This window comes from Arvicola amphibius, chromosome 7 (assembly GCF_903992535.2).
Source record: "Arvicola amphibius chromosome 7, mArvAmp1.2, whole genome shotgun sequence".
Classification (NCBI taxonomy): Eukaryota; Metazoa; Chordata; class Mammalia; order Rodentia; family Cricetidae; genus Arvicola; species Arvicola amphibius.
This window is the reverse complement of record NC_052053.1, coordinates 41,641,579-41,668,041: the sequence shown is the minus strand read 5'-3', so window position 1 is coordinate 41,668,041 and position 26,463 is coordinate 41,641,579. Positions and strand designations below refer to the sequence as shown.

At 41.5% G+C, this 26,463-nt stretch overlaps 1 protein-coding gene across 1 annotated transcript; it reads left to right on the top strand.

Annotated features, from left to right (window-relative positions):
- The first annotated feature begins 1,668 nt into the window (after positions 1-1,668).
- Positions 1,669-25,743, top strand: Tbpl2 (TATA-box binding protein like 2). Its single transcript, XM_042055477.1, has 7 exons — positions 1,669-1,722; positions 3,434-3,885; positions 4,663-4,750; positions 7,427-7,518; positions 18,105-18,272; positions 21,156-21,250; positions 25,667-25,743. The coding sequence occupies exons 1-7, from the start codon at positions 1,669-1,671 to the stop codon at positions 25,741-25,743; spliced, it is 1,026 nt and encodes a 341-aa protein (XP_041911411.1).
- Positions 25,744-26,463: the final 720 nt, after the last annotated feature.

The following is a 26,463-nucleotide window of genomic DNA, read 5'->3' as shown; positions in this document are numbered from 1 at the left end:
TTGAAATGCCACAGTGCAACCAGTATTTTGTACGGTGAATATGGGCTAGACAGCACCACCACAGCGATTAGAGATTGGTCTAATTTTAGGAAGAAACCGCTTCAAAGATCCTTCCTTTTTGATGGACAAATTTGATACCTTTTAACTGTAGAGCTGAGGTATTCATTTACTTGTCAGTTATCAAATGTGGTCCTCTCAGGCCCTAGAAGTTACCCACATTTCTTGCACCAAGGCCCCATCTATCTTCCAAGTCAGCAGTGAAGAATCTTCCCTTCCTCACGGCGGCAAGGTTACCTCATGCTCTGAAATCCCTCCCGAAGAGCAGCCAGTTCCTCTGTAGGAGCTCAGCAGGTAAGGTCAGCCTTAGTCAAGATCCTCTCCCTTTCTTTCCAAACAGCAGATGTGGAATTTTAATTACATCTGCAAAATCCAAGAGTACCCAGATGTGCTTCTGGTTAACTGGGAGATGTGCAAACGGTTGGTTCATCAGGACAGGGATTTGGGGAGCCACTCCAGCATTCTGCCGGCCATATACTATGTGACACAGTTACACATCTATTTCAGAGGCTGGCGAGATGACCGAGCAGGTAAGGATGCTTGCTGTGTTTTCAGAGGTTGGGAGTTCTATTCCCTGCAGAAAGCACATCCAAGTGTCTGTTTCTAGAACCATCCAACACGGTTCAAGCCACGGCATTCCGGTTAAAGATTTCAAGAAAGAAAGCAAGCCTTCTCTGGATATTGAGTTTTGCAGTATATTCTTGTGTTGTCTGGACCCTAACTGTGGAATACCCCAGCTGCAGGTAAATTCCCTGTAGCTGCTGAAAAGCTACCCGGGCTGACACAGCTGTCGGTAAATTCCCTGTGATTGGTGAAAAGCTAACTGGGGTGTGACAGTTAAAAATAATAACAGAAATGTCACATCTGGATGGTGAGGGGGCTCAGCAGGTAAGGGCGCTTGCCACCAAGCCTGCCACTCTCGAGTTCGAGCCTCCAGTTCCTTCCACATGCTGGAAGGGGAGAATCTACTCCTGAAAGTTGTCATCTGGCCATCACGTGAGCTCTGTAATGTGCCACATGTACACGCACACACCAACGGAGATAAACAAATATAATAAAAATGCCACATCAGAGAAATCCGCAGATGGTGGTACGCCCTGTAATCCCAGCACTCATGGGCTGGGGGACGGTTTGTGGCTAGCCTGAGCTGCGTGAGAAGAGAAGGGGGGGGGGGGGGGGGGAAAGAGGACAGAAGGAGGAAAAGGAAAAGGGTAAGAGAAAACGCCTTTTTTTTTTTTTTCTCACAGTGCATGTCGCTAACTTTCTGCTGCTCTCCTGGGGGCATGGCAACGCGTGCAAGCCCAGTGGTGGCGGTGGGAGCGCCAGTGGTCTGCCCCAGCCAACTCAGCAGCCCTCCTCTGCCTCTGGGTGCCACCAGCTGTGTCTCGCCTGGCTCATCAGCTCCTTCTCTGCCTCTCACCTGGTTCCTCAGCTCATTCACACCATCTGTGTAGGAGGTAGACCAAGCAGACCCCACCTCACTGCGTCCTGCCCGAGGCTGATAAAGGACATCAGCGCCCGAAACTGGGCTGGTTCTACCAAAGCGCCTCTGATTTGCTTGGACGCTGATCCCTTTGCTTGTTCCCAGCTCTTCGTGGTGGGCTCTCCCTCATGGAGGAGGAGGACGCATACCTGGACCTCTTCCTGGAGCCGTACTCCATCCAGGTGAGCCTGGCAGCCACCTTGCTGAAAACCAGGGCTTGTGTTAGCCTTGGGGAATCTCTTCCTAAGAGGCAGGTTCGATCCTTCAGCTGAACTTGGAAGTTCAGTGAGGTAATCAGGGTTGTCAATTTAGACATCCTAGCCATGAAGTTAGATGGCCTGATCCTGGTGGTAAAGGGACATGCTGCCTGCAGTCACCTGGGGTTTCAGCGCGTCTGCTTTGCTAGGTTCAGGCCGTGCTCAGGGCATCTGACCTCTCAGACTGATTGTGAACAACTAGGCTCGAGCTATGCCTCTGCCTCAGTTTCCACAGTAGCTGGAACTTCACTTGCAGCCACACTTGGTTTGTTAAGATGTTTTTAAGTCTATTTTTCTTTCTCTTTTCTCCTCTCTCTCTCTCTCTCTTTCTCTGTCCCTCTATCTCCCCTTCTCGTTCTCTTTGTCCCTCTCTCTCTTTCTCTGTGCCCTCTCCCTCCCTCCCCGTCCTTCCTTTTTTTTGGGGGGGGGGGGCGATGGCATGGATGTAGCCTTGGCTGTCCTGGAACTCACTATATAGACCTTGAGATTCACAGAGATCCACCTGCCTCTACTTCCTGAGTGCTGGGATTAAAGGTATGAGCCAGCACCGTAGAGGCCGAGGCCAGCCTAGGGTACAATGAGACCCTATCTCCAAAACAAAACAAAACAAATGTCAATTTAAAATATCCTTAATATTTCAGTCTCAGTAACTTATTTATCTGTTCTAAATTCACATAAGTTTTAAATCTCCCTTTTGATTAGAAGAAAAAGCAACGCTGAGTCTTTAATGAGTGCTGACCAGTCAAGTAAGACTAAGACCCAGTATTCACCTGCTTACTCTAAACTGTGATTTTTATGGGGCCACAGAGATGTGGCTCCACAGTTAGGAGCAAGAACCAAGCTTGCAGATAGCCTGAGTTCAGTTCCCAGCACCCATGTCTGTGGCTCCCGACTTTCTGTCATTTTAGCTCTAGGGAGATCTGGTGCCTTCTTCTAGATTCCTTAGGCACCTACACTCAAGTGCACTATCCCCTTCATACATATACATAATAAAAAATTAGTTAAAAATCCTCAAAATGAGAATTTAAGACCAAAAGAGCATTTAAAAATTATCTGACGCTTACAATTATCTAATAGAGTGCAGCTGCTCTCTTCAACTTTATAGGCATCTTGAGTTCAACTATACCTATTACACAGCTGGAGTTAAGGGCAATTTAGCAAACTATAACTGAAATAGGAAAAACATTGTATGGTGAATGCCTTCTCTATATTTTAAGACATAGTTACCACAGATTTATTTGTTTCTGTTTTCTGTGTATGAGTGTTTTGCCTGTGTGTATGCATGCATGTATGTGTACCATGTGCATGCCTGGTGCCCAATGAACGAGTCCGTGAGCGCATATCAGATCCCCTTGAACTGGAGTTAGAGATGGTTGAGAGCGGCCTTGTAGGTGCCATGACCCTGAGTCCTCTAGAAGAGCAGGCAATCCTCTTATGAGCCATAGACTCTTAAGCATGCTGGTGCTCTGTAGTAGAATCTTGGTGGGACTTTGTAGGAGGCAGGGTGTGAATTGAGGCGATCTTGAACTGCCTTTCAGACTGAAGCCCTTGGCTTCCTGCCATAGTGGAGTCCCATGGGAGTAACTCACTGGCATTTTGATTTCTTTTTTTTTCTTTTTGCTTTCACATTGCCTAGGATTACTATCCTCGAGCCGTGTCTCAATTGTTCAGCCCACAAGCGCCTTTAGACGTGCACCCACTTAATCTGTCCCATCCAGAGACGGTGTTTAATTCACATCTTGGCAGAGGCAAAGAAGCATCCAGTGACTTCTCATCTGTGGATCTAAGCTTCCTACCAGATGAGCTTATTCAAGAAAATAAAGACCAGACTGTCGTTGGAAACAAGCATGAAAAGGAGCCAAGTTGTGAAGCTCAAGACCAGCCATGTCAGTTGCCTGGTGAGGAGGACAGCGGGCCGAGCTTGGACGGCGGCAATTCACTGGACTCCCACCTGCGCCCTGATGGTGCTGACTCCAACCAGCCCTCTCCAGGAAAACCCAACTCTCATGCCTTACCTATGGCATCCTTACTGTCCATGACACCAATGAACCCTGTTCCAGAATGCTCTGGAATTGTGCCTCAGTTGCAGTAAGAGTACTTGCTTTTAAAGGGAGGCCTGTTTCTACACATGCAGTTTATGTTTCAGACCATGAGAACGAGTTTCAGGATAATGGTGGAAGGAGGAGCGTTTCAGATTGCCTTATTCTTTTTTTTTTTTTTTTTGAGACAGGGTTTCTCTGCAGCTTTTTTAGAGCCTGGCCTGGAACTAGCTCTTGTAGACCAGGCTGGCCTCGAACTCACAGAGATCTGCCTGCCTCTGCCTCCCGAGTGCTGGGATTAAAGGCGTGCGCCACCACCGCCGGCTGCCTTATTCTTTTTCAGTTCTTAATGGATCATAACCAATGGCAGACTGGTTACTTATTGAAGAAAACACCAGTTCTTGGCCCCCTTAGAGGAGGGTCAAGATTAGCAAACACATTCTTGAAAGATTATATTGTCTATACCAAAGCACTGAAGTTGTTAACAATGGTAGTTAGGGCTGGGTAAACACGAAGGATATAAACTTGAGTTTGATTAGCAAACTCCTTTAGGTTTGTGGTTTATCTTCTAGGACAGTGTGTTTTTTTAATTAATTATAAAATTAAGTTCCAAAACTTGATTTTAGTTATGAAATGTAAGAAAATGTGAATTTTAGCACATTGAGGTTTACAGTTAACTAAGGACTACATGACTTTGCATTTCATGCTGAGGATTCTCTCCCGAGCAAGTTGCTAAGGCAGAATCTATGAAATAACTTAATGAAGTAAGCTAAGCTGGTGTTGAAACTATACCATTATGATCTTCTGGATTGCCCTGTTTCTTCAGGAATATAGTTTCCACTGCAAATCTGGCTTGCAAATTGGATCTGAGGAAAATAGCTCTGAATGCCAAAAACACAGAATATAACCCTAAGGTAAGAGTCTTCGGTGTCCCTTTCAACCATTACAATTTTCTTAGCTATTGTTCACTGTACGATTATGACATTGGCTCATTTATTTTCTTCAAATAAATTCTTAGTGAAAGTTTTGTTAATTCAGAAGTTTAACTATCTCATTTTTTATTTTAAAGTTATAAAGGCATTCATTTTCCATTCTGAAGAAACCAATAATTGCGCAATCCTGAAACTAAAGCTTTCCTTGTCGTTCACAAAGATTTTTTTAGCATGTCTGTTTTCAATACAGTGGAACACTAACTTGAATTATCATCACACCTGTGGATTCTTGTTTTGTTTTGTTTTTTTGACAATGTCTTGCCATATAGCCCAGGCTAGGTTTGAACTTGGACTCTTCTGGCCTCTTCTCCCAAGAGCCTGGATTGCTAGGATTATAGGTCTGTGTAGCCATGCCTGGTGGGAAATACTGTTTTTCTAAATGCTTGGCTCACACAGCTGACATGTCCGTTTTCCCATTTTCAGTTTCTTTTGTCCAAAAAAGTTAAATTGAGCCAGGAGGTGGTGGTACATTTGGAAGGGAGAGGCAGATGGATCTCTGTGAATTCAAGGCCAGCCTGGTCTACAGAGTGAGTTCCAGGACAGTCAGGGCTACACAGAGAAACCCTGTCTTAAAACAACAACAACAACAACAACAAACACATAATCAGAAAACAGAAAAAAAGCTAAGTTGTTTATAAGGCTCTAGCTTTTGCTTATACATGGCTGATTCAATGGTTCCCCACCTAAAAGGTTTTTTTTTTCGCTATGTAACCAAGCCGGGCTCATTCTCATAGAGATCCCCCTGCCCGTGTCTGCTGACTGCAGTTTAATAAAATATGAAGGCATCCTGTCTTCGTTGACTTATTTGCTTACAGAATTTGGATTTGTTAGCCTCCTCAACATGTAATGATTCCCCAGGCTTTGTATTTTGTAGAGGAAGGCAGGGCTTGAAGCTAAGGCCTGGGTCAAAAGTACAACGATGCATACCTCATGTCCACTGGAAAATAGCTCCATGGACCCAGCAGCAGAAGATTTGTGGTCAGATGATAGACTCACAATAGTGGGAGAAACTGTGTAAATCAATTCTTTATAGACTAAGCATTTGCTTTTGCTGACATCTGAATTTAGTGTTGTGCATTATCCAGATACAAAATAGCTTTTCCTTTTCTGTCTCACATCTCTGGCTAGAGTATGGATAGAAACACCTGGTGAGGCTGGGCATGGTGGCACCTACCTTATAATACCAGCAGTTGGGAGGCTGAGGCAGGTGTATCTCTGTGGGTTCAAGACCGGCCTCATCTACGAACTGAGTGAGGTAAGCCAGGCATACATAGGGAGATCCTGTCTCAAACTGTTCCCCCTTCTCCCTGCACACAAAAGGAAAAAGAAGAAATGAAAACAAAGAAATAACAACCGTGAGGTGAATTCTTAGGGTGGCAGCAATGATAGATTGCATTATCGGAAAAAAATCATTTTATGCATATTTTACTCATTGTCTTCAGCTCCTCCTGCTGAAATGTGTAGGAAGAGAGTGTATAGGAGCTGTCTGGAATTGTACCGTCTATGCAAATTCAAGTTGGTGCTTTGAATTATCTTAAATGTTTAATAAAATCATAACGAGAATATAACTATTGCTGGGCACGGTGGTACTAGCTTTTAAATTCCTTTTTTTGGGAGGCAGAGGCAGGCAGAGCTCTGTGAGTTCGAGATTAGTCCGGTCTACACAGAGTCATAGCCCAGGTGCATCGTGAGAACCTTTCTCAAAAAACAAAAACAAAAGAAAACGAAATAGTTGGTGCACACCTGTACTCCTAGCTCTTGAGAAGCTGGGGCAGGATGGCAAGTCTGTTTGCTTGGATCATCTAGTGAAGATGTGTATATTTCTCTCTCTTGTATTAATGAATACCAGGGAAAATGGTACATTTTAATGAGCACATGAAAAGCATTAATGAGAACTCATTCAGTCTCTGGTGGTGACGCAGGGTTTTTTGGTGTTTCCAGTTCAAGGTGCAATTGCTTGTCTGAGCCTGAAGTGATCCATGATCTTTTGGAGTAGCTGCCCCGACAAGAGGTGATCTTGCAGGGGACCCACTCCAGTTTCAACTGGAAAGTTGGAGAAGAGCGTGTGTAGGATCTTTTCAAGGACCAGGTCATTTAGTGCCTAGCTAATGTGATAAGCCAACTGTGTCAAAGGCCTCAGTGTCCTTGAGGGGTCTATCAATGAGCAGACCTGGGAACACACATTGAGAAGAATTATGAAGGCTGGAACTTGAGGAAACAGATTTTCCCTTTGTCTTTAGCATGCTTGTCATTATGTGCATTGTGTTCTGCATTTTAGTTGCCTTGGTATTCTAGAATCTTGGCAGTAACATACATAATAGCATACTTTTCTGTGATTTTTTTTTTTTGGTCTTGAAATGAGATTTAGCTATGTAGCTTAGTTTATTCTTAAACTTGGAATCCTCCTGCCTCAGCCTCTCAAGTACTGGGTATGGGCCACATCAGGCTCATCTATTTTATGTTTTGAGATAAGATGAGATCTCATATATTCTAAACTGGCCTCAAACTTGAATGCAGACCAACAGTCCAACTTTCTAACTGGGCTGCTACTGTTCACTCACAGTAGTGACTAATTCTCCCATTGGCTTTGGTGTGCAGAGGTTTGCTGCAGTCATAATGAGGATCCGAGAGCCAAGGACAACAGCCCTCTTATTTAGCTCTGGGAAAGTGGTCTGCACAGGAGCCAAAAGGTATGAGGATGAAGTTTTCCATTCTTACCCCATAGGTGACTCACTATGTAAGAAAAGAAATGTAGCGTTTATGTGAAAACTCATAGTAGGAGCAACATATTTTTCTCTGTCAAACAGTTAATATGGGGTTGAAAGTTCTTAGTCTCGGCTGGGCAGTGATGGTGCCCTCCAGAGGTAGAGGCAGGCGAATCTCTTGTGAGTTCGAGACCAGCCTGGTCTACAGAGTGAGTTTCAGGACAGACTCCAAAGCTACTGGGAAACCCTGACATGAGAAGCAAATAAACAAAAATGTTCTTAGTATTAATTTTAATACTAACCTATATTCCATACATTATAGAACCCAACATTTGGTTAAGGTTCAAGGAAATTAATTGAGTTATAGGAACTTGTTTTTAACACACATATACATGTATGTTACATGTATATTATACACACATATGTTATATATAACATATATATATGTTAAAAGCAAGTTCATGTGTACACACACATAATTTTTCATTTGAAGTCATGACAAGATATCATAAGCCTAGGGATATTATTGTGGATTTTCTTTATTGCAGATAAGAAGATAGAGTTTTTTCAGCTTTATTCTTTTTTTAAAAATTTATTATATATATGTATATATATATATATATATTTTAAAAAATACCAATCCAAGTTTCTATCCCCTCCCCTCCTCCAATTCCCTCCACACACCCTACGACCCTACCCCCATCTAATCCTCAGAGAGGGTAAGGCACATTGTTGTGGAAGGTCCAAGGCCCTCCCTACTATATATAGGCTGAGGAAGGTATATATCCAAAGAAAAAAGGATCCCCAAAAGCCAGTACATGCAGTAGTGATAAATCCTGTTGCCACTGCCAGTGGCCCCTCAGTCTGCCCAAGCCATGCAACTGTTAATCACATTCAGAGGAACTAGTTTGGACCTATGCTTGTTCCTTCCCAGTCTGGCTGGAGTTGGTGAGCTCCCATTAGCTCAGGTAAACTATTTCAGTGGGTGAACCCATCATGGTATTGACCTCTTTGCTCATAACCTCATTCTTTCCACTCTTCAACTGGATTTTGGGAGCTCAGTCCCATGCTCTGCTGCGGGTCTCTACCTTGTTTCCATCAGTTGCTGGATGAAGGTTCTATGGTGATATTTAAGATATTCATCTGTCTGAGCAAGTCAGATGGGCCTCCTCTCCTTTATTGCTTAGGGTCTTAGGTGGGGTCATCCTTGTGTACTCCATGAATTTCTCTAGAGCCAGGTTTCTGCTAACACTATAATGACTCCCTTAATCAAGACATCTCTTTCCTTGCTCTCATCTCTATCTTTCCTCCATCTTGACTATCCCATTCCCTCAACTTCTCCTCAACCCTCCCTTCTCCCCCAACCCCAATGCTCCCAATTTTGTCATGCGATCTTTTCTGTTTTCAATTTCCAGTTGGGTTTATATATGTTTTTCTTTGGGTTCACCTTATTATTTAGCTTCTCTAGGGTCATGAACTATAGGCTCAATGTCCTTTGTTTATAGCTAGTATCCACTCATGAGTGAATACATATAATATTCATCTTATTGGGTCTAGGTTAAAACACCCAGGATAGTCTTTTTTAAATTACATCCATTTGCATGCAAAATTCAAGATATCATTGTTTTTTATAGCTGAGTAGTGTTCTAATGTGTAAATGTGCCACATTTTCTTTATTCATTCTTCAGTTGAGGGGAATCTAGGTTGTTTCCAGGTTCTGGCTTTTGGTTATATAAACAAATGCTTTTGTAGTATAAATGAGCATCAATTGGGTATATTCCCAAAAGTAGTATAGCTGGGTCTTGAGTTAGGTTGATTCCCAATTTTCTGAGAAACCACCATACTAATTTCCAAAGTGGTTATACAAGTTTGCATTCCTACCAGCAATGGACAAGTGTTCCCCTTACTCCACATCCTCTCCAGCAGAAGCTATCATTAGTGTTTTTGATCTTAGCCATTCTGACAGGTCTAAAATGGTATCTCAGACTTGTTTTGATTTGCATTTCCCTAATAGCTAAGTATGTTGAGCATTTCCTTAAGTATCTTTTGGTCATTTGAGATTCTTCTGTTGAGAATTCTCTGTTTAGTTCCATATCCCATTTTTAAATTGGGTTATTTAGAATTTTAATGTCTAATTTCTTGAGTTCTTCATATATTCTTGAGATTGGTCCTTTGTCTGATGTGTGTTGGTTGGTAGGCTTCCTTTTTGTCTCATTGACTGTGTCCTTTGTTTTACAGAAGCTTCTCAGTTTCAGGAGGTTCCATTTATTTATTGTTGCTCTCAGAGTGTGTGCTACTGGGGTTATATTTAGGAAGTGTTCTCCTGTGCCCATGCATTGTAGATTACTTCCCACTTTCTCTTCTATCAGTTTCAGTGTGGTTGGATTTATATTGAGGTCTTTAATCCATCTGGACTTGAGTTTTGTGTAAGGTGATAGATATGGATCTATTTTCATTCTTCTACAGGTTGACATCCAGTTATGCCAGCACCATTTGTTGAAGATGCTTTTTTCTTCCATTGTATACTTTTAGCTCCCTTGTCGAAAATCAGGTGTTCATAGGTCTGTGGGTTAATATTTGGGTCTTCAATTAGATTCCATTGGTCAACCTCTCTGTTTTTTATGCCAATGCCAAGCTGTTTTCATTGCTGTAGCTCTATAATAGAGCTTGATGTCAGGGATGGTGAAGCCTCTGGAAGTTCCTTTATTGTACAGGATTGCTTTGGCTAGCCTAGGTTTTTTTTTTTTCCATATGAAGTTGATTATTCTTTCAAGGCCTGTGAAGAATTGTGTTGGGATTTTGATGGAAATGGCATTGAATCTCTAGATTGCTTTTGGTAGGATTGCCATTTTTTTACTATGTTGACCCCTCCTATCCAAGAGCATGGGAGATCTTCCCATTTTCTAGTATCTTCTTCAATTTCTTTCTTTGAAGACTTAAAGTTCTTGTCAAATAGGTCTTTCACTTCTTTGGTTAGTGTTACCCCAAGATATTTTATGTTATTTGTGACAATTGTGAAAGATGTTGTTTTCTGATTTCCTTCTCAGCTTCTTTATCATTTGTGTATAGGACAGCTACTGATTTTTTTGAGTTGCTCTTGTATTCTGCCACATCACTGAAGGTATTTATCAGCTGTATGAGTTCTCTGGTAGAGTTTCTTGGATCACTTATATACACTATCATCATCCGCAAATAAAGTTTGACTTCTTCCTTTCCAATTTGAATCCCCTTGATCTCCTTATGTTATCTTATTGCTATTGCTAAAACTTCAAGAACTATGTTGCGATATGGAGAAAGTGGACAGCCTTGTCTTGTTCCTGATTTTAGTGGAATTGCTTTGGGTTTCTCTCTGTTTAATTTGATGTTGGCTGTCGGCTTGCTGTATATTGATTTTATTATATTTAGATATGCTTCTTGTATCTCTGATCTCTCCAAGACCTTTATCATGGAGTATTGAATTTTGTCAAGTGCTTTTTCAGCATCTAATGAAATGATCATATTTTTTCTTTCAGTTTATTTATATGATGGATTACATTGATTTTTGTATGTTGAACCAGCCCTGTATCTCTGGGATGATGCCGACTTGATCATGGTGGATGATTTTTTGATGTGTTTTTTGATTCAGTTTGCCAATATTTTATTGAGTATTTTTGCATCCATGTACATACATCAGTGAGATTGGTCTGTAATTGTCTTTTCTGATTGGGTCTTTGTGTGGTTTTGGTATCAGGGTAACTATAGCCTCATAAAGAGTTTGGCAATGTTCCTTCTGTTTCTATTGTGTGGAACACTTTGAGGAGTATAGGTATTAGCTCTTCTTGGAAGTTCTGGTAGAATTATGTATTAAAACTATCTGGCCCTGAGCTTTTTTGGTTGGGAGGTTTTTGATGACAACTTCTATTTCCTTGCAGTTTATAGGTCTATTTAAATTGCTCAATTTAAATTAAATTGTCTTAATTTAATTTTGGTATATGGTATCTATCTAAAAAATTGGCCATTTCTTTTACATTTTCCAATTTTGTGAAGTACAGGTTTATGTAGTAAGACCTAATGTTTCTCTGAATTTCCTCAGTGTCTGTTGTTATGTCCCCCTTTTCATTTCTGATTTTGTTAATTTGGATGTTCTCTTTCTGCCTTTTGATTAGTTTGGATAAAGGTTTGTCAATCTTTGTAACATGAAGGCCTGCTTGTTGGGGTTTCTGTCCTGCCCAGATCCCACAATCGGTAAGCCCCAAAGAAATTACACAGAGGTCTATATTAATGATAAACTGATTGGCTCCTTAGCTCAGGCTTCTTATTAACTCTTATAACTTATATTAGCCCATTATTTTTATCTATGTTAGCCACATGGCTTGGTACCTTTTTCAGCAGGGTAGGTTACATCTTCCTTCTTTGGTGTCTAGACAGGACTGGGGAGGAATGGGCTTCCTCCTTCCCAGAATTCTCCTGTTCTCTTTGACCAGCCTCTACTTCCTGTCTGGTTGTCATGCCTATACTTCCTACCTGACTACTGGCCAGTCAGCATTTATTTAAAACATAATTGACAGAATACAGGCAATTTCCCCACACCATTTCCCCCCTCTCTTTTTTTTAAACAAAGGAAAATTTCCATAGTCCATTTTTTTGGGAATGTGGGTGGAGTATTCCAGGTTGCTTCCTGCTGGTTGGGAGCACTGATAATCTTATAAGGACCTAAAGAATATTTAGAATTATAATCAAGTCCTGAATGGAGTATCCTGTGAGTCTTGATCATCTCAGGTAGCAGTCTTGAATCTGTTTTGAATGTAGAACTCAGACATCTGGGCCATCTGTTCCTACCAGAGATTTCTCAGGTGGTCTTCCTTGATCAAACCTGATTTTTCTTAACTCAGAATGAATTCACAGCCTCTCATTTTCTGTGGAAACAAAAGCAAATCCTCTTCTCCAAAGTAACATACCTTTTGACTTCAATTTTGAAGTCAAGATATTTTCAAAATACCTATTTTGGATTAATTCTGCAGCATTTATAATCAAATATCATTTAGCAGCTGTTGCTCCTTCTTCAGCATTCAAACAATTCAAAGAGAGCATAATAACATACAGTATCCAGATTATCTGTGTATTTTTCATCTTAATGTGGCTTTATTTTAACCTCTATTTCTTATATCTTTACTTTTTGGCTTTTTGAGACAGGGTTTCTGTGATTCTTTGGCTGTCCTGGAACTCCCTCTGTACACCAGGCTGTCCTTGAACTCACAGAGATCCACCTGCCTCTATCTCCCCAGTGCTGGGATTAAAGGTATGCACCACCACACCTTGAATTTACAGAGGTCTGCCTGCCTCTGTCTACCAAGTGTTGGCAGGAGGCCAGAAACAGGCAGGATAGAACCCTGACAACAAGCAGTTCCTCATGTTACAAATCTTGTTGATTTTCTCAAAGAACCAGCTCTTTGTTTCATTGATACTTTGTATTTTTTTCTGTTTCTATTTTGTTGATTTCAGCTCTCAATTTGATTATTTCCTGTCTTATACTCCTCTTGGGTGAGTCTGCTTCTTTTTTTCCCTTGAACTTTCAGATGTGCTGTTAAGTTGCTAATGTGAGCTTTCTCCGTTTTCTTTATGTGGGCACTTAGTGCTATGAACTTCCCTCTTAGCATTGCTCTCATAGTGTCCCATAAGTTTGGATATGTTGTGCCTTCATTCTCATTGATTTCAAGGAAGATTTTTAATTTCTTTATTTCTTCCTTGACCCAGGGGTGGTTCAGTAGTTCACTGTTCAATTTCCATGAGTTTATCTTTCTGAGAGTAATATTGTTGTTAAATTCTAACTTTAATTCATGATAACCCAATGAGACACAGGGGGTTACCCCAATTTTTTTTTGCATCTGTGGAGGTTTGCTTTGTTACTGAGTATGTGATCAATTTTAGAAAAGGTTCCATGAGGTGCTGAGAAGAAGGTATATTCTTTTGCCTTTGGGTGGAATGTTCTATAGATGTCTGTTAAGTCCATTTTATTCATGACATCTGTTAGTTTTCTTATTTCTTTGTTAAGTTTCTGTCTGGTTGACCTGTCCATTGGTGAGAGTGGAGTGTGGAGTGTTGAAGTCTCCTACTATTAGAGTATGGGGTTTGATGCGTGATTTAAGTTTTAGTAATGTTTCTTTTACATATGTGGGTGCTCATGTATTAGGGACATAGATGTTCAGGATTAAGACTGAATCTTGATGAATTGTTCCTGTTATGAGTATTTAGTGTCCTTCTTCATCTCTTCTGACTAATTTTTGTTTGAAATCAATTTTGTTAGATATTAGGATAGCCACACCTGTTTGTTTCTTAGGTCCATTTGCTTGGAAAACCTTTTCCCAACCCTTTACTCTAAAGTAGTGTCTGTCTTTGAGATTGAGGTGTGTTCCTTTTATACAGCAGAAGGCTGGATCCTATCTTTGTATCCATTCTCTTAGCCTGTATCTTCTTATAGGTGAATTGAGTCCATTGATATTAAGCAATATTAATGACCAGTGGTTGTTAATTCTGGTTATTTTTCGGTAGTAATGTTTGTGTGTTTCCCTTCTTTGGGTTATGCTTGTGGGGGGTTATCAGATGTCTGTTTTTGTGGGTGCAGTTAGCTTCCTTGGATTGGGGTTTTTCTTCTAGTACTTTCTGTAAGGCTGGGTTTGTGGATACGTATTGTTTAAATCTCTTTTTGTCATGGAATATCTTGTTTTCTCTATCGATGGTGAATGAAAGCTTTGCTAGGTATAGTAGTCTTGGCTTGCATCCATGGTCTCTTAGTGTCTGCATCACATCTATCCAGGACCTTCTGGCTTTCATGGTTTCCATTGAGAATTTGGGTGTAATTCTGATAGGTTTACCTTTATATGTTACTTGACTTTTTTCCTTTGTGGCTCTTAGTATTTTTTCTTTATTCTGTATGTTTTGTGTTTTGATTATTGTATGGTAAGGGGATTTTTTTAAATCCAGTCTATTTGGTGTTCTGTAAGCTTCTTGTACCTTCATAGGGACATCCTCCTTTAGGTTGGGAAAGTTTTCTTCTATGATTTTGTTGAATATATTTTCTGTGCCTTTGATCTGGAATTCTTATCCTGCTTCTATCCCTATTATTCTTAGGTTTGGTCTTTTCATGGTGTCCCAGATTTCCTGAATGTTTTGTGTTAAGAATTTGTTGGATTTAATGTTTTCTTTGACCAATGAGTCTATTTCCTTTATAGTATCTTCAGCGCCTGAGATTCTTTTTTTCTCTCTTGTATTCTGGTGGTTATACTTGTCTCTGTAGTTCCTATTCATTAACCGAGATTTTTCCATATCCAGAATTCCCTCAGTTTGTGTTTTCTTTATTACCTCTATTTCAGTCTTCAAGTATTGAACTGTTTCCTTCACCTTTTTGATTGTTTTTTTCTTGTTTTTCTTGGGTTTCTTTGAGGGATTTATTAATTTCTTCCAATTTTTTGTTTGTCTTCTCCATTTCTTTAAGGGATTTTTTCATTTCCTCTTTAAAGGTCTCCATCATTTTTATAAAGTTTTTAAAGTAGTTTTCTTCTACTAATTCTGGGTTAGGATCATCAAGTCTTCCTGTTGTGTGACCACTGGGTTCTAGTATTACCATGTTGCTTTTTAGGTTGTTGGAGGAATTCTTGCATTGGTGCCTACCCATCTCTTCCTTCAAATGAGGCCAGCAGTGTCTTTGTGTCTTGGTCCAATCCTTGCAGCAGCTGTATGGGTGTTTGGGAGTTTTTCTTGGTCTGCTCTGCGTTGTCAATGTCTGTCTCAGAAAGCCTCTGAGGTCTCTATAAGCCTGCTCTCTTGGTCTTCTCTCCTGGTTTCCTTTCTTGGTGCTCTCTCTTAATCCTCTCAGTGTTGTAGCAAGCTCTTGGTCCCCTCAGTATTACAGCAAGCTCTCAGCTCTTAGGCGGGATGTGGCTAGTAACTTGGAGGGTCCAGTGGATAGGTTTGGATTTAGCGGGAGCCTAGCCACAGGAAACTCCCTGCTGGCTGGCTAGAAAAGCCGAGAGGCTTGGGGACGGGGCCTTGGGTTTTGTCCCACTGGTGAGGTCCTAGAGAGTGGGGAGTCCCACCGTGTGGCTGCTTACTCACCTCTTAAGTCCCCTCAGTATTGGACAAGATAGTGTTTTCTAAATGGGACATACCTGAAGCATTCACCCAGGAGCTATCTCTGGAAAGATTTCTCTTTTTGGGATCTCCTACAGGAGAAGTCCTGAGCTGATGTTTGCTCTTTCGCCACACAGTCAGTGGAGAGAGCTACTCTCCTCCTTGAGTCAGATGGACAGCAAGTCCCCTTTGGAGCGGTGATATCAACTTGCAGCTACAGAGGCACCAATCATTCATTTATTCCTATGAATATGGGCTGCCAATATACTTATTTATATCTGCTAAACTTATTGAAAAAACTTAGATCGTTTAAATTTGTATTTTCATGATTAATGAGATCAAGAATCTCTTCATGAGCATGTAAAATGCTTACTATATCTTTTGCCCCAATATCCTAGAGATATTTGTCTTCTGATAGAAGTCTTTTGCATTTTAAGTATTTTGTAATTTTGTGCTGCAAGTATTTTTCCAGATTACTATTGGTTTTCAAACACAGCTTAAAGTTGTTGGTATATAGTTAGCTGATTCATTTTTTTCCCATTATGTTTTCCCTTTATCATCTGAAATCTTGTTTGGAAAAGCATTCCTCTTATAGCTCATGATATAAATATTGACCTCCAATATTTTTCTAGCCCCTAATATTTTTCTAGCCCGTTTAATGTCTTATATTATATAAGAAATAATAGAGAAAGGATGGTGGCTTTTGATTCATTTAGAGTAATGGTTCTCAACCTTCCTTATGCTGTGATCCTTTAATGCAGTTCCTCATGTTGTGGTGACCTATTTGGTTCTTGAGTTCTGAACGTTCGGTTTATACAAGAGAGAGAGAGAGAGAGAGAGAGAGAGAGAGAGAGCAGTATTATTGTCCAAACTCTATCCAAACCTATTTTCTGTAATGATAAGGATGAAGGATACATGTTTGCTTAGGGATATGTGCAGAAGGTAAAATTTAAATAATTCTTACCACCTGTGGTGAAACTTTAGGGTTTTAAATCTATTCCCTAAAGTTTGCACAATGAATATATGTGTAGACTTTGATCTGTAGCTAAAATAGGAACCCGTATGTGAGGTTTACAGCAGAACAAGACTTCTTTTACAAAATGTCTTCATTTCATTACTAACTTGGGACATAGTCTTGCCATGTCAGGAGTTAGAAGTGGGTGGGGAACACAAGGGTGATTGAAATAAAGTACATGGCCCAATTCACATACGAGGGCAGTGAGGGATCTAGGGAAGAGAATTCAGCACTTCGCTTGTCCAGGCAAGCTGAGTTCAAGTGGCCTTTCTTTTAGGAACTGCTGGTTTACAACTTAAAGATGGGTTATACCTCACAAAGAAAGCTGTGTTCATAGAATTTACTCATGGTGGCCCCTGTCTGGCAGCCCCTGCTGCTCACTATTGTTTGAGCAAGTGAACAATGTCAGATGAAAGCTACAGGCCCAAATCTCGGGACTGCCCATTCTCTGACATGTATTTGGGGTTGGTCATAGCTATGAGTTTGGATACATTTCCCCTCATGCTGAGTATGAATCTCATAGCAGTTGGGTGAGGAAGCTGAGAAAACTGGACAAGTTTCAAGGAATTTAAACTTGTTTTCGACAACTCGTCTCCTAAAGACTCAAGTCTATGCCACTCACTTGGCCCGTATCTGTCTTCCTTGTGTTGATTACTTTTTTTGCATGTCTTTGTTCTTATTTTTGTTCTTATACAAATGGCTCTCACAGTTTTAGATCAGGGCAGTTCTCAGGCTGTAGCGAGAACCAGAAGAACTTAGAAGACTATAGACAGCAATTCGCTGGTGCCCAGACAAGAGTGTCTGTGTGCCAGAGGTCACACCTGGGTCACGGCCCCTCTTACAAGATTTTAGGTCTGAGGACACATTCTGAGAACTAGTACAGTAGTTAATTTTTCAAATAACATTGGAAACAAGTCAAAGTACCTTATCGATGAGGGATGACCAATCAAGGTGATGGGTGCGGGTCAGTTCAACAACTAATTGTCCATTGTACCAAACATTTTACGTGACACTAGGGACAAAGGTAAGTCAGGGAGATCCTTTTCATGGAGCCTCACTTATTTTTATATTATTCTTGTGATTCTGGGGACCAAATCCAGAGTCTTACACATGGCAGGCAAGTGCTCTGTTGCTGAGCCACACCCCAACCTACAGTCTCATCGGTACATTCAAAGATGAACATAGGACATGAGTAGAGAGATGGTCGGAAGTGCAGGCTACAAATGCAACAGTAAAAGGGAAAGCGTGAATAAGGTGCCATTAATCAACCAGTTTGATTAATAGTAGATGCCATTAATTAAATAGATGTGGTGATGCATGCCTGTAATCCCAGCACTTGGGAGATGGAAGCAGGAAGTGCACGAGTTACCCACTAGCCTGGGCTATACAGCCAGACTCTATCTCATGAGACAACAAGAAAGTATCTTTAATTGTGTTTGCATCTCCCCAGTGAAGAGGAGTCTCGACTGGCAGCGAGAAAGTATGCTCGCGTGGTGCAGAAGCTTGGCTTCCCCGTCAGATTCTTCAATTTTAAAATTCAGAACATGGTTGGAAGCTGTGATGTGAAATTTCCCATCAGGCTGGAGATTTTGGCGCTAACCCACCGGCAGTTCAGTAGGTATGAAGGCTTCAAGCTCAACCTCACTCTTGCTAAGCTGCAGCAGTTATAAAATGCAGGCTGTTTATACAAGTCAGAGAAAGTGGCTACTTGCCAGATCAGAGGAGAAGGTAGGGTAGATGAATGGATTAGGATGTTGTGCCCCAGACCTCAAAAGTTGTGCTATGGGCCAGGGTCTTGAAATAGTGGTTCTCACAGTGAAATTGCAAAGTGGGCAACTTTGGCCTACATCTCTGATTGGGCAGCTCCACTGGAAGAGACTCAGCTTGCAATCCTGCAGAATTCATACCCAATGATCTTGCTGAAGCTCTGTACTGAGGGCCACTAATGGATTCGGTTTATAAAACTGGCCCCAGTGGCTTTGGAGATGGCCGTAGAAGTGAAAGGGCAAGGCTGGCAGCTGGAGGATGGAAAAGAGGGGGAAAGCTGGCTGTGACTAGTCTCTGAGCGAGATCCTATCTAGTCATGTGTATTTGGGAGGGGGTGTCTTTGTGTAGCTGTAGCTGACACAGCACTTCTGTGCTTACAGTGTTCCTAGCCTAAGGAGCATTCTAGCCTTCCTGCTTCTGTAACCCTCGTCTCCACAGACAGACTGGCTCCCTGGCCCCAGCTCAGCCCTCAGAGAGGACAGCTCGGGCTTCACAGACCAACTCCACACCCCACACCCCTGGATACACATCTGGGTCAAAACAGCTGACCTAATGTAGAAGGGCAGATGCTTTTACTCTCTTGGTCAGTACAGTCTCATGCCAAACTTTTACCTCCTTTGTGAGTCAACAGTGGGTCTGTTCAGTCACATGGCTAAGGATCAGTGGAAGGGGTTTGTTGGCTTTTCTTTCAGATCCAAACCCAACAGGAGATAAAATGTCTGGACTTTTCTTAACTGCCAAACTATAGTTTATTCTGAGATTTATCTTGGGTGATGGCTTTCTTCCTTCTCCTCAACTATATTTTTTCCCTCTTCCACACAATGTTTTTTATTGAGTGACTATGATATGTCATGTTTTTTATTTTTCATAAGTCAGCTCTGTGGACAGCAGTATACATCACCTCTGGGTGTGTTTTCTTTTTCAACCTGGGGTAATGTATAGACATAGCACATGCTCCATTTTAAAATATGTGAACACAGACATTTTATTATCCAGTATCTTGAGCCACAGGATTCCAGTCTCTCTCCTCAGACACACTAATGAGGTCCACCTCAACTCAGAGCATCACTGAAGTAGACTCCTTGCTTTCTTTTCAGGCCACTCGGGGTTCATCATGTTGTGCGTACTTCCCATGCCTTCGTTCCCTTCCCTTCTCAACAACATACAGAGAGATTGCACTGGACAGTAAGAGTCCCTTGACATCATTTTCACTTTCTGATAAACAAAACTGGAAGAAGAGCAAGATCGGAGTCAGTTGCCTGGCTTTTATCTTCTAGAAGAGGCCCACACCAGTCTCTTGTCCCTAGCCATCCAGGTTTATGACCTCAGTCTGACTGGAAAGTGTGCTTTGTATTCCAGAGGCCTCTCTTTCTGCTCCCATGCTTGCCTCCCTCAGAAGCACTCTGTCAGGCTTCCATCCTCGGGATATGGATCTCAACTGCAGAGCGCGTGCGTGCGTGCGTGCGTGCGCGCGTGCGTGTGTGTGTGTGTGTGTGTGTGTGTGTGTGTGTGTGTGTGTGTATTCTTCACATTGGGAACCTTAAGGATACTTTTCTAAACAGAGAAAGGGATTTCTTTTTAACTTTTTTCAATGCCTGTAGCTTGTGGAAAATCTCACACCTATCAGGCATGATCAGGTCAAGTGTGCCTTGCATTAAAAACCTCAAGTTCATCTTTAATATAGAGTCTGAAGATGTGCATTTTGACATCTAATACAGTTGTGTCCTAGTTTTTTATTTAGTTTTGGAACCAGGTCTGGCTACGTAATTCAGGCTGGTCTCACACTATAGCAATCCAGCCTCCTGAGTGCTAGGATTATAAGCACCTCTGTGTGCAGGGTGTTGAACCCGGGGCATCATGTCTGTAAGGCAAGAGCTCTACCACTGAGCTACAACACCACTCCAGCCTCTTCCTTGCTACCTTCTCTACCAATCTACGTCACATAGTTTTCTATAAGCATTTCCACTTCAGTTTTAAACTCAGGAATTTGCTGATAATAAATGCTCATTAAGGGTCTAAATTCCAGGTGAGTATTGTATAGTAGATAAGATTCTATTGGCCACCTATGCAGCCTTAGTCCCTTGCCCACGTGGCGTTTGCTGACTAAAAAAAAAAATACTGTCACTGTTACCATTGAACTGCGGGAAGTCACTGTGGAGCTGAGACTGCTTTGTGTGCAGTGGGGTCCCTAGCAGGGTGCTTGTGTTATGTAGATTTTGAGAGGCAGAGGTGCATCTAGAGAGGTGATACTGGAAGGTGATTCAAGGCTGAACTGGCCAAGGACTCATCAGTGTTTGCTATTCAGTCTCTACTGGATGATCTCTGTCCTCCCTTCCTCTGAGCTTCAGCCCTCTCTTATTTACACCAAATTATAGGATAAATAGTACATCTCTAATCAGGAGTTTATTGTGCCAGACACTTTAAAAACATGGTTTTGGAAGTGACCTCCATACTCTTCAGGAGTGTTACTTCCTTGATGGCATCACCTTTGTGTTTCTAGCCAGGGCTGCTACAGTTTTATTGGTTGGCGAACTGCAGGTGCTTGCCACTGTGGTCTGGTTGGTCCTCTGTGCATGAAGAGTTAGGTAGATCCTAGTGTGTCACTCTCCGGAGGTCTTGTTTTCCTTCTGTCTGCTGTCCATGAGCAATTACTCCGAATAGCCGTATTTTCTTTTATTGTTTTTACTGCACTATACGTTTGTCTCTGACTTTCATGACCTCTTCTTATAAACAGCTATGAACCGGAACTGTTTCCTGGTCTCATTTATAAGATGGTGAAGCCACAGGTGGTGTTGCTCATCTTCGCCTCTGGAAAAGTTGTGTTGACAGGTAAGTTTAAAGTTATTGTTTCACATTCACAAGATGTAAAACTATGTGTGCGTTTTGCTTTTCCTTCCTTCCTGAATGGGTTTTCCTCCATAACAAGGTACTTTTTTTTGTTATATCGGGGAAAAGAGAAGTAGAGAAAAAAATGACATTACTCATAGATCTCAGTTCCTAAAATGATACATTTTCATGTATCCTATTACTTAATGTGTATTTTCATCTTGATATTCTGCTTTATATCAATCATTACCACACATGCAGCTTAACTGGCTGCTTCAGACCTTTCAAGGAAGCTTTTAATAAAGCTGTGCCATGTTCCTAAGGCAGGGATTGGTACATAGTCTCTGTAAAGGACAAACACTAAATATTTAAACTCTGTGGCCCCAGGAGTCTCTGCTGTAGGTGGTCTCATGTAGAGGCTTTGGAGTGTGAGTTATGTGACTCTGTGACTATGATTTAAACATGTCACCAAATAGAACTCTTATTTTCTCCCAATCACTGAAAGATCTAGAAGTCATACTTGGGTCACAATTGACATATATCGTCAGTGTGCTGGGTTTGTCAGCTGCCCTGCACTCCTTGACTCCTGTTCTAACTGGTCACTGAGTAGAACTTGTCCTCCCACTGTCACATGCTCCTGTGTTCCTTTGTGTTCGTTACTTATAAATGGAACAAGCATTTGGCTATTTTATTTGTGGAGAATTATTAATACGCGTGCTCCGAAGTCAAACTTTGGTTTAAGTATATCACTGTTTTCAAAGTTCTTACCATGATTTTCCAAATTCCATTAAAGCCATCTACAATATACTTTCCTATATCAAACCTCCTTTCCAACAGTGTATTCTAAACATCTTTGGACCAAACTTCCAGCAGCACTTTAAAAAATTGTACAGAAAACTGGGTACTTGCCTTTAGTCCTGACACGTGGGTAGCAGAGGCAGGCAAATCACTGAGAAAGAGGTCAGCATGGTCTACATAATTCCAGACCATCAACCTGAGACCTCTCCCCGACCCCCGCATACCACTCAGCTAGTTCAAGTCATTGTATTGCTGGTTGGTGTGTCAGTTGGCTAAAATATGGAGATGTATTCATAGACCTGATGTCCAAATGATGGACCCTTAATTTCGGGTGCCTACCAGGTACATGTATGGTGTTAGGATGCAAACACCCATCTGGCAGCAGTCCAGCCCTGTGGAGACAGATGGTGAAGTTATGTTGCATGGCATATCACTGGACCAGAAGTTAAGCCATGTGTACTTAAACTAACCACCCAGTGTCCCTAATCCTGCCATATATTCTTCAAGGGCAATAAAGTGGCCTAGGTTTTTGTGAAATTCTGTGGTTTTCTAAGGACTTCACACAGACGTTATGCACGTAACCCTCTTACTACTCTGTGAGAAGGGTTGCGGTCTTTTCTGGTGGGTAACCTGAAACTTGGAGGTCAGGTGAGACACTATGGTCACAATGTTAGTTAGTGGTGCAGCAGCCATTTGGGCTCTACTCAAGTTCAAAGCCTGTTCTTTCTCAGTATATCAGGCCACATCTTGCTACCAGGGTTAGGAAGGGCATGCACCCCAAAGGGCAGTCATTGTAGCACACAGAAAAGGCATGGTTATCTTTGCCTAAAATGCTGGGGTCGCCCAGTTGGTGCTGCTGCTAGGGCAGGGGCTGTCATTATTGATTGTTAATTGGCCTGTGAGATTGGTTTTTGTTCTTACTTTAGTGAGGAAATGTCAGGTGAAGTCTGGGACACAGTCAGAGGAAGAGGGTTTGCTTGGAATGTAAAAGGCCCTGGTCGGATCCCTAGCGCCACATCTAGTACTAACTCGACAGTCTTGTTTTAATGCATGGGAGCGGGCACAGGTGGTATTTGGTTGATGGCTTCTGGAGGGAACCCTGGCTGCATGTCTCCCTCGTTCTGCTTTATGATTTTGGTAACCTCAATTTCTTGGGCCTCACTTTCCCCATTTATGAAATAAGGGAACTGTGCACTCTGTTGTATCAGGAATCATTGTTGCTAATGTAAAATACTGGCTGTGTTTCTGCTTCCCAGGGGTCTCCAGGTGGCATGCTCTTCATGTTTGAATGCAGCCATAGGTACAGTATTTTATATAAAGCCTTATGGAAAAAACAAATCATTGTTTATCCCAAATGCCGGACCTGGATGCCCTGTTCTTTAAGGAACAGTAAGCAGACTGTCTTGCCCTGGGGTTGGTTTTGGCATGCATGTTTGAGTCACCAATCACAGGCCATTGTCAGAGGGCAAGAAGCCTATTCCAGATACAGGTGTTAACAAGGCAGAAGCAAGTTCTTTGTCAGTAGCCTTGTTCCTTTAGTGTTCCCATCTCACTGGTTTGCATAAAACCGATCTCTTTGGAAAGGGAAACTGTAATAATCGACCTCTGAGAAGACTTTGGGGCATTTCCTATCCAAAGGTGCAGAGTTTCTCGTGTCTGTTAGTAACACACTATCTTCCTCTTTCATCTTTCAGGAGGCAGAAAAATTCCTCAGCAAGGAATAAATGCCATTTTGCCATTAGCAGTCAAAAATAATTAGAGTTACAAGGAATTCCTCCTTACTACTTTAAGGTTTTTGTTTTAAAATGGAATTTATCTAACAAACTATTTGAAAGTGGGCATTTAGTGCATTTAGTGTCCTGCAATACAACGTGACTACACCGCCAGCTCCCGTTCTAAAACAGCCCATGGCTACAAAGAAACCTCCGTAATTTGCCATGTTCTCCAGCAGCTACCAGTATCTGTTATCACCACGGATTTACCTATTTTGAATGCTTCACCTAAATGTAACTTTTCCTACCTTTTATGGGTGGGTGGGCGCCTGGGTTTGTTTTGACTGTTGAGGCATGTCCAAATTTTGCACTGTTTATGGGTGAGTGGTACTCTATTGTAGACACACACTGAGGCTTTTATTCATTGAAGGCCACAGAGGCTGTTTCTGTCTCTTCATTATTATAACAGCTGGGGCAATTCCAGTCTGCACTGTGTGCCTGCTTCTGGTTTTATAAAAGGTTTGCTCAGGTGGAACTGCTGGGGTGTGTGGTGACCCCATAACTCTTGAGGAACACCCAAACTTGGGAGCTGAACCCAGTTCACAGTCCCTCTAGCAGTGCAGAAGTTGCCGAACTTCAACATCCTGTCAGTTTTTTCTTTAATTAAAACATTACAACTCATCACTGATATGGATTCTGGTAGATGATATTTTAGGTCTTCTCCCTCACTGGGCCTGGAGCTAAGTCAGATAATTGCTCTCAGATTTTCTTCTTCCTTCTTTGAAGCTCTGCATCTCTGAAGGTCTTAGGACCCCAGATATTCCAAGTTATTCACTTACTAACAGGCTATTGTTTTTGTTAGTTTGTTTTTGAAACAGGGTCATCTGTGTAGTTCGGGAGGGCCTTGAACTTAAGATTCTCTTGCCTCAGCCTCCCAAGTGATAGATTAGAGGCATGTATCACTACACCTGGTACTAACAGAACAGTTTTTTTTATTGTTTCTTCCATTAGGAGCATTTCTTTGCTTTCTGCCCCCAAATATGTCAGATGCTAATTCTCATTTAGCTGAAGCCCCAAATTCATATAAGAACCAGTCCATAACACTCCCTGGGTTGTCCCTTATCAAGTTTTGAAGGTGGAAAGGGTATGATTGATTGATGTCAGTGAGAGGCAAGTGGGAACAGACTAACACTTCTCCAGGGAGAGTGTCTAATCTTTGTTTAGTGCTATAAGTACATGTCAGTCATATCATAGTTAACAGTTGCTGACACCTAAGACTCTAATAATGAAAATGGTGTAAATTTTTCCTCTAATTACTTCCTATGTATCAAAATTGTAAGCTCTTAGAATGGTCTGCCTGGTCTGATACTATGGAAACTATGGATACTAACCAGATATGAAGGAATTCAAGGAAGATGTTTTTGCTATTCATAGTAGCTGAGTTCACAGGTGCTGAGGGTGACTCCCTTATGTCATATGGTAGCACATTTGCAGAATATCCCATCTACATTCTACTGAGCCTGGTATGACTGAAGGCAGCATCCAAAGAGAGGAAGTGCTGGAGGAACTTCTGCCCTATGGCATGCGTTTTGGGGAGACTATGGCTATTGTGCTTCTCCTTTAATTCTTCTCTTTATTAGAAAGAAATGCCACACTTATTGGGTACAACTAAAGAGGTGTCATCTGGAAACCATCACAAAATTGCGCATCCTTGTAATCCCAACACTGGGGAGGCAGACACAGATGGATCTATTCTGAGGCCACCCCGGGTTGTTTAGCTAGACCATTTCCCCAAATCAAAGAAACAGTAATTGAATGTGGTAAAATGAAATTTTAGCATGAATTGCTAAAAAAACCTGTTGTTGTCATTCTTATGTTAAAGTTCACACTCACTTGAATTTCTTTATAGGTGCCAAAGAGCGTTCTGAGATCTACGAAGCATTTGAAAACATGTATCCTATTCTGGAAAGTTTTAAGAAAATCTGAGTGTGTCCCTGGGCTTCTCATGTTGTAGTGATTTGGATATGTGTTTAAGCACAGCAGAGAGGAGCGGGTTTCTACACACATGGCTGTAGGAGCCTCCCGTGCTTTCTAGCAGTCCCTGTTAATAGCTAACAGGGTTAAGTTTCTTGTTTGATTTTTGCCTTGGTTTGGAAATGGGGTCTACTATGTAGCCTAAAGTACGGTTTGATTAATTACAAGGTGATTCTGTGTGAATAGCTGCGATTAAGAAATGAAATTTTCTTACTCTAAAGTGACTCTTATGTGTTATTTAATTATAAATAAACAAGAACAAGTAAACTTTATTTCAGAATTTGAAATGGTTCAGACCTTGCTAAACTGAGGCACTGAATCCATGCTTTATTTTTAAATATGTAATGTATTAAAATGTGTTCTTTGAAGACAGTAATATATCTGAACACTAACTCTAATGTTATACCTGTCAATAGAAATCATGTTCAGTTTTTTTTTTTTTGCTGTTATTTTTCCATTTGAAGTACAGGAGATGGAATTCAGACCCTTTGGTAACAGATACTGTGAAAATTGCCTTGGGAGAGCCAGTGAACCATCCCAAACCTGAAAATCTTTTGTTTGACATGACCATGTGAAACTGTCCTCCAGCTGCCCCCAGCCTCAGTTGTTCTGTTATTGTGCTGATAGCATTGTGTTTGGTTGGTTGGTTGTTCAGGAACCGTTCTGGTTTAG

What these genes read in the sequence shown, in the direction of transcription:
- Tbpl2 (XM_042055477.1), top strand. Translation starts at nt 1,669, where the DNA reads ATGGAGGAGGAGGACGCATACCTGGACCTCTTCCTGGAGCCGTACTCC. An exon ending in GGAATTGTGCCTCAGTTGCA is followed by an intron (nt 3,886 to 4,662) that starts GTAAGAGTACTT and finishes CTGTTTCTTCAG; the next exon opens with GAATATAGTTTCCACTGCAA. An exon ending in TGGAAAAGTTGTGTTGACAG is followed by an intron (nt 21,251 to 25,666) that starts GTAAGTTTAAAG and finishes ATTTCTTTATAG; the next exon opens with GTGCCAAAGAGCGTTCTGAG.